This window comes from Petaurus breviceps, unplaced genomic scaffold (genome assembly GCF_028583685.1).
Source record: "Petaurus breviceps papuanus isolate PSGF00001 unplaced genomic scaffold, PetGlider_PUasm1.0 138, whole genome shotgun sequence".
In the NCBI taxonomy this organism is placed as follows: domain Eukaryota; kingdom Metazoa; phylum Chordata; class Mammalia; order Diprotodontia; family Petauridae; genus Petaurus; species Petaurus breviceps.
Genome location: NW_027185694.1, coordinates 27,154,588 through 27,162,694, shown reverse-complemented (window position 1 = coordinate 27,162,694; position 8,107 = coordinate 27,154,588). Strand labels below are relative to the sequence as shown.

General features: G+C 43.7%; 2 protein-coding genes across 2 annotated transcripts in view; one reads left to right on the top strand and one right to left on the bottom strand.

Annotated features, from left to right (window-relative positions):
* UBE2I (ubiquitin conjugating enzyme E2 I) overlaps positions 1-8,107 on the bottom strand; it is a 471,577-nt gene that overhangs the window by 374,880 nt on the left and 88,590 nt on the right. The gene's annotated exons all lie outside the window — the stretch shown is intronic.
* LOC138177452 (tryptase-like) lies at positions 1,731-6,858 on the top strand. The gene is made up of 6 exons (XM_069108646.1): positions 1,731-1,762; positions 1,941-2,001; positions 2,943-3,153; positions 3,905-4,167; positions 5,961-6,124; positions 6,277-6,858. The coding sequence occupies exons 1-6, from the start codon at positions 1,760-1,762 to the stop codon at positions 6,433-6,435; spliced, it is 861 nt and encodes a 286-aa protein (XP_068964747.1). The 5' UTR covers positions 1,731-1,759; the 3' UTR covers positions 6,436-6,858.

The following is an 8,107-nucleotide window of genomic DNA, read 5'->3' as shown; positions in this document are numbered from 1 at the left end:
CTTCCTTCCTTCCTTCCTTCCTTCCTTCCTTCCTTCCTTCCTTCCTTCCTTCCTTCCTTCCTTCCTTCCTTCTTTCCTTCCTTCCTTCCTCCTTTCCTTGCACACCTATACAATCTTTTCCTAGGTACTGATTTTGTTCCCTCTTTCAATCCTTTCTCAAAGTCTTACATACTTATGTTCCTCATTTGGTTCATCAGGGCTTGTAACATCAGTCAATATTTACTGTCTCCCTACCTATGACAACACAGAAGGAAAGCCAAGCAGACTCATCTGAATAAGAACCCACTCTATTTCATGACCTTTAGGTCTTTCCTGCAGTGCTGGGGCTGCCTGACATGGAGAGCTGCCCTGGTGTGGTGGTGATTGTCACTGAGGCACCTCATAGGCATCTACAGAGTTAGAGCTTCCAATTGTAAGCACAGAGGCTCTGAAGAACTTCTCTTAACCTCTTTTCTCTAACTGCTGCAGACTGAAGACCCCCGTATGGAGGCAGAGGACCTGGCTATAACCCTCCTATCCCCCCACGCTCCTGTCTTTGAGTGCTCTGCTTCAGGCTTTGAGACTCCCTCTGTGTGTATTAAAATGTAGTATAATAAAATGTCTCTGACTATACATGATGGATCTTTTTTTTCTGAACCCCTTTTAAGTCCCTTCCTTGCTATTAAGGACTGAGGCAAACACCCACTAGTTCTCAGCGGCTTCCCAATTGACTGAGAGGACCCATAAACTAGTCTAAGCCAGTATACCTTTGTGAGAAAATCCACAGATTGGCTTGGAGTGGGGCAGATGCCATTGTCCTGCTAGGGAGATGCAGGAATGGATAAGGATCATGATGGGCCAAACCAGGGTCAGAAGATAGACTTGCTTTAGATGTTGAGGCAATTTAAAGATACAAATTTGCTGGGCCTCATTTCCTGATTTATAAAATGGTGGGGTTGCATAGATAATCTCTAAAGACGCTTCCAGCTCAAAATTATATGATTCTGTGATCCATGACTTCATTCATCCATTCAATATTTTATTAAAAAAATTTTTTTTAAAAGTTATCAGGGTTAAGTAACTTGCTCAAGGTTACACGGCCAGTTATTTCTGGGTGTGGTGCTGAGTATCTGAGCCCGGATTTGATCCAGGTCATCCCGACACTGGAGCTGGTGCTCTTACTCACTGAGCCACCTGGCCGCCCCTAAGCAATTGGGGTTAAGTAACTTGCTCAAGGTTACACGGCCAGTTATTTCTGGGTGGGTGCTAAGTGTCTGAGCCCAGGATTCGATCTCCAGGTCTTCTCAACACTGGAGCTGGTGCTCTTACTCGCTGTGCTACCTGGCCTCCCCACCATTCAATATTTTAAAATATGTACTGTAGATAGAGAAATGGCTGTGGTAGGCATGGCCTAAATAAGGTAGCCCCCATGGAGGTAGACTGTCCAGGTTTCACAGGCATACAATAATGAGGTCATCACCATGACTCTGTAGACCTCCAGTTTGAAGTCAGTCTAATAGCTCTCCTCTCTCACACTTTCCTTTGGAGTCTCCCCACCACTGAACCAGTTTTGACAATGCATTCACCAACCTTATTAATCAATGTATACATCCCTAGAAAGTATACTGCCAAGGTAATCATGTACATATGCTTCTTCCTTCCTTCTTTTCTCATCCCCACCCCGGAGGAGGGCTGAACTCCCCTCCTTTCTCTACTTCCTGATTTTGGAGGATAAATAAGGTGCTGACTGAGGGGGAGGAGAGAGCAGAGGAAACTGGCTATGGTAAGGATATTGCTCCTCTACTTGCTTCTGGAAGGCAGGTCCCTAGCTCCCCTGCTGTACCCAGAAAGGTGCCACACTGAAGGTCTCTGCTCTATCTATCATTCTGGAACACAGGTGCCCTTCTTTTTTTCATCTTTTGCCAATTTCCATCCTCCCCTCTCTCTGTTTTTCCCTCTAGGAGCTGTTTCTGCTGTTCCTGACTCTTAATCTTTTGGGGACCTCAGCCCCTATACCCCAAGGTGAGTCTTTTACCCTTCTACCTGCTCCCTGAGGTTCCTGATTCTGTCTCCACATGGAAACATGATAGTAAGCACCCCGTGGGAGACATATGATAATGGTTTCAGTTGAATTCTAGGGAGGGGAAAGAGCTTAGTTGCTAGTAGACTGGATTCCTTCCTGAGGTCCTCTTGGGTGGTAATATGGGGTAACAGCCTCCGATATTAGCTGTGTGGACCCAAGGACTTAATCTCTCTCAGCTTTGGTTTCCTCATATACAAAATGGGGATAACAATGCTTACCTGTTTGGTGCCAGGTGGGGCATTTATAAAATTCATAGCAAGCCCTTAGAGTGCTGTAGGATTAAGATCATGGGAGAAGAGCTGGAAGAGACAGATGTTAGTCCAACACTTCGTTTTGTAAATGAAGAAACAGAGACACAAGTTTCCATGCCCAGGTTCACAAAGAGTGATAGAAATACCACCCAGGTCCCTTGATTCCAAAGTCAGTCCTCTTTTCAGTATGCCACATCACCCTCTGGAAATATCTATCTTTAATATATCTATTATTAGTGTTGGGTGGCTAGGTGGCACCATAGTGCACAGAGCACTGGATCATCTCCCTGAGTTCAAATCTGTCTTCAAACACTTACTAGCTGTATGACCCTGGGCAAGTCACTTAACCTCGTTTGCCTCAGTTTCCTTAGTTGTAAAATGAGCTGGAGAAGGAAATGACAAACCACTCCAGTATCTCTGCCAAGAAAACTTTAAATGGGGTCATGAAGATTCAGACGTAATTGAACTGTTGATCAAATTATAATTGTTATCATTTATAGTAATTATCTCTTAGCTGTAAAGCTAGACCCCAATATAGAAGCTGAGGCTTGGGGGGAAAATGGAGGGGAGTGGTCATTGAGTCTGATATTCGAAGTCTGAGAAGGAGAAAAAAATGCTTGGGTCTGCAGGACTGCAGAGTCTTCTTTCACCACGGTATGTCTATTGGAGGGCAAGGGCTGGCATCGTTGGGGGTGAGGAAGCCTCCCAAAAGGAGTGGCCATGGCAGGTCAGCCTGAGAGTGCAGGAAGAGGAGAATGAATATGAATTATGGAAGCACTTCTGTGGGGGCTCACTTATCCACTCCCAGTGGATATTGACTGCAGCATCCTGCTTTAACAAGTAAGTCAGTCACCTGCATGAGGTTCATGTTAATGGAAACGGTGTGGGGTGGGCTGGGAGGTGAGAGAAGTGGAGCAAGATGGGATTTGGGAATCCTGGGTTTTGAGCCCAGATTCTTACTGACTCACTGAAAGCAAGGCATTTCTGCTCTCTGAGAGTTACTTTCCTTGTAAAATGGGAACAATAGTCTCTGTCCTGGGTTTTTCACTTGGCTGTTAAAAATGAAATCATTTTAAAGTTCCATACTGCTGGATGGTACTGTTATTATTATTATTCAATGGGAAATTATATATATGTATATTACATATATCTATTAATAGGAAGACAGGAGGGAGGGAAAGGAGAGAGAGACAGACAGAGAGGAGAGGAAAGAGAGAGAAAGGGAGAGACATACAGACAGAAAGGCACACACACACACAGAGAAAGAGAGAGACAGAGAAGGAGAGAGAGAGACAGACAGAGAGAGAGAGAGACAGAGAGAGAGAGAGAGAGAGAGAGAGAGAGAGAGAGAGAGAGAGAGAGAGAGAGAGAGAGAGAGAGAGAGCCATAGAACTGGAGAATTTTCTCCCATTACAGAAGGGAGAGAAGGTGGGATAATGAGTAAATCCTAGAAAGCTTAAGTCCCCAGGTCCATGGTGGGAGCTTAGGACCAAGGAGTAGGGTTGTATCCTGAGGCTACTGTACTCAGCCAGAGCCCTGAAAACCCAGTCTCAGGTACCCCTATGGAAATTTCCTCTCCTGCTTCCCCCAGTTTTCAAGTTGAGCCTTCAAGCTATAGGGTACAACTAAGGAAGCAATATCTGTACTATGAAGACGACTTGCTGCCCCTAGCCAAGATTGTGGTCCACTCCAACTTCACCTTTGAGAGTAGAGGTGCTGACATCGCCCTGATAAAGCTGAAGGAGCCTGTTAAGTTTTCCAGCCAAGTCCAGCCCATCAATCTTCCTGCTGCCTCACAGAACTTCTCCAACACAGACTGCTGGGTGACTGGCTGGGGGAAAATCGGTTCTCAAGGTAAATGGTCCCTACAGGAGGGATGCTGCTTATGTGGTTCTTCTTGGATTTCCCATTTCTGGGAGCTAGTCTGGGGGCCAATACTGGGAATGCTAAGGAGGAAGAAAGCAGAAAAATTGGGGGAAAGATTTTTTCCCCTTCTTTACCAAGATAATTGTCCTGGGCCTTATGGATTTCAGGAAATTCTGGGATGTCCTGGTGCTGAACCTAAGTTTAGTCTGTTGGTTTGGGTCATTTGATATCTGAACAATGGCATGAGCCTCCAAGAATACAAATCCCATGCGAGCCCACAGGAAAGGCACCAGGATTAGAAATCAACAAAAAATGATCAGCCAATCAATGAAACATTTATCAAGTACTCACTATGTGCCAGGCATTGTGCTAAGCACTAGGGATACAATAACAAGAAAAACCAAACAACAAAAACCAAACCCAAAGTCCAGGGTCTGAAGGAACTCCTATTCTAACAGGGGAGACAATGTGCAAAATACTATTTCTATCCAAGAAAGATACAGGTAAATGTGAGGTGATTTAGAGTGAAGGCACCAGTAGTGAGGATTTGGAAGGGAAGGCACCTCTTGCACAAGGCAGGATTTAAGCTGAGTCTTAAAGGAAGCTAGAACAGTCAGGAGATGGAGCCAGGAGGGAGAACATTCTGCATATGGGGGACAGTCAATGAAAAGGCACAGAGTCTGATGAGGTGTTCTCAAGAGCACATGGAGGCACCCCAGGAGGCTTCATTGGTATAGCTTTGTCCAAAGAATAGGATCTCTGCCACCGCACCAACTGGAGCTGCACCAGGGGAGGGCCAATTAAAGGGGAGAGGCAATCTCTAATCAATCAATCAACTAATCAACAAGCATTTATTAAACCCTTACTATGTGCAAGGCACTGTGCTAAGCTTTGGAGAATACAAAGAACAAGTAAAAATTACCCCTGACTTCAATAAGCTTACATTCTTATGAGGGAAGAAACATGTATAATAGATGTATACATAATGGGGTAGACCAAATATATATTAAATGTATGTTAAATTTGTATATACATCTATATATACATACATATATAAATATACAAGTTATTTTTTGGGGGGGTGATACTGTCACAGAGGGGGGATTAGAAAAGATTTCTCAAGCTTCTTGATGACAAAGATCATCTTGGTTTTGTCTCTGTAGAGAGTAGGGATTAGTAAATTTTTCTTGTTGCTATACTACATGTGTAGCAGACCACTGCCCAATGTAGTGTATGTGTGTATATGTGAATAGAACACAGTATTTCACTGGTTCTTGGGTTCAAATGCCAGTTCTGCTGCTCTCTACACATGTAATCTGTGATGTATCACTTCCCTTCTCTGGGATTAACTCTCTTAGTAAAATGAAAGGGCTAGACTAAGTTAGCAGTTCTGACTTTCTGGTCTCAGGGTCCCCTCACATTCTTAAAAATTATTGAGGATTCCACAAAAAGAGTTTTTGAGGGTTATGTCTTTTGATATTTGCCATAATAGAAATTAAAATGTCTTTGTAGTATTATGAAAATAACTTTGACCTTGAGGATCCTCTGAAAGGATCCCTGGACCATGCTTTGAGAATCCCTGGATTAGATGTTTATTTTAACTAATTTAAATAATTTTAACTAATGCTTAGTCCACCCTTGGATCACAACTGAATAGGCCATCTACCCCAGAGTTACAACAAGCTTAAGCACAGCATTTACTACCCAAAGAGAGGTCTTTTCTTCATCTTGACCCAAGGTGATATTGCTATATCCCTATGAGCCTATAATTCCCTTTACAGAGAAACTGCCACCTCCATTTGCCTTGAGGCAAGTGCAGGTCCCTATTTTGGACAATCATGACTGTGACCAGCTTTACCACAAGATTTCTACCATTGCTGAGTCCATGAGGATAATTCCTGAGGACATGATATGTGCTGGCAAAAGACAGTATGGCATCTGTAAGGTAAGGGTCCTTGTGGGTTTCTTTCTCCCTCCTCACTGCTTCAATACAGGTCCCCAGATTACATTCCAGAATTCCCCTCTCCCTGGGCATCCCCTGGTTTTTTTTGTTGTCTGTTTTTTGGCCATGCCAGCAACTTCTGTTTTGTCTTCTAGGAGGACTCCGGAGGACCTCTTGTCTGTAAGGTTGAAGACTCTTGGCTTCAGGCTGGGGTAGCAAGCTGGGTAGAGGATTGTGGCTCTTTAACCACACACCCTGGAGTGTACACAAGTGTCTCAAAATACTTGGATTGGATCCAGAAGAACATTAAGTGATCTTTTGGTTCAATTTCTCCTCACTCCCTTCCTAGCCACAGGCTCTGTATTTACTGTAAAGCAGATCAAAACCTCCTCTATCTTTCTCTATTCTCCCATGCTACATCCTAAATGCTTGACTGGGAGTTAGGACACCTGGATTCTAGTTCTCTGCCCTGCTGCTGGTTCCCTGTGTGACCTCAAGTAAATCCCTTCCTTGGTGTGGTCCCCAGTTTCCTCCTCTGTAAACTGGCTTGTGGGAGGTTTGGTTCTGACATATGGTTTAGTGAGGCCGTTCACCTTGGACATAGGGGGATTTTTTTTCAGGGAAGTGATTTGTGGAAGGAAGGAGAGTTATTGCAAGGAAGGAAAGGGGGGAGTTGCTTGGTCCATATTGTGTTATGCATATCTGATTAAATCGTCTGAAAAATCTTTTTGCTCTGGAACCTGTATGTCTTCTTTGGATTGGCTCTCTCTTTGGCCAAGATGGCCAAAAAGAGGAAAATGTTATAGGAAGTTATTGAGACTAATCAAGGGAATATTCAGAGAGGCATTTTTTTTGCTTGATATATCCTGACAATCCAATAGTGGGATAGACTTTTTGGGGAGGCAATGAGAGCTGTGAACGTAGTCCTGGCCACAGGGAACTTTTCTTCAGTCTAAAGAGGGGAAACTGCCCAAATATGATCCAATTTCTCAGTGGCATGCAGTGGAAAGATCCTTGGCCTAGGAGAAAACAGACTTTGGTCCTAGTGATAGCTATGTCCCTGTCTTTATGTGTGACCTTGGTCAAGGATCGTCCGTTCTCCCTGCCTCAATTTCCTCCTCTGTAAAATTAGTGGATGAGGCTGAAGAGGATGTCGATCTCTAGGTCTGTTCTTGCTATTCTACTTAACTCCACTAGGAGGAGACTGCAGTCCACAGTCAGATAGACATCTTTTTTTTTTTTTTTTAAAGCGAGGCTGAGGATGCTTTTCCAAATAGTTTCATGACTTCTTCAGTCCTGAGGCCTCTAAAATGGGGTTGAGCTAAAATATTCCTGACTCGTCCCCTATTTGCTCTAGGGACAGGCGTGGAGGATGTGACCTTAGACTGTAGCAGGAGAGATTCAGGTTAGACAAAGAAATCATTTCCCACAAATGTCTCTATTAGGGCTAGGGTTAGAGGAGGGGAGACGCTTGGGTTTTTTTTTTTTTTTTGGGTGGGAGGTGGGTGGGGGAGAAAAACCATAGATCATAGGGTTATTTTCTGGGAGGGATGAATCGAGCGGGTGGGGGGGTTGACTGAAAGTCAGGAAGCTGGACCAGATAATAGCTCGAGCCTCCAATGCCAATCAAAGTCTGAGGGAATAATTATGGATCACTGTAATGCCAAGCAAAAGCAACTTCCCAAGGTTCAAAATATCAGCATAGCTGTTCTCCATTTTATTCAGTGAAAAATTAAGAACAGAGAAAATAAAAATACAGCATAATTCAAAATACAGCATTCACCAAGTATAATTCAATAACTTCCAAGTACTACTACACCCCTGGACATTACATTCATTTAGTCAATCACAAAACCCCTCTTCTCAAATGGAGACTAGTTTCTAATCATAAGTAAAGTACATTCATTTGGTCACTCACAGAGCACAAAAAAGTCAAAAGTTTCCCACCCTTGGATCTCAACTGAATAGGCCATCTACCCCAGAGTT

Bases quoted from the DNA above. Each gene is read 5' to 3' on its own strand.
- LOC138177452 (XM_069108646.1), top strand. The intron at 2,002-2,942 runs GTGAGTCTTTTA...TTGGGTCTGCAG, and splicing joins CTCAGCCCCTATACCCCAAG to GACTGCAGAGTCTTCTTTCA. The intron at 3,154-3,904 runs GTAAGTCAGTCA...TGCTTCCCCCAG, and splicing joins GCAGCATCCTGCTTTAACAA to TTTTCAAGTTGAGCCTTCAA.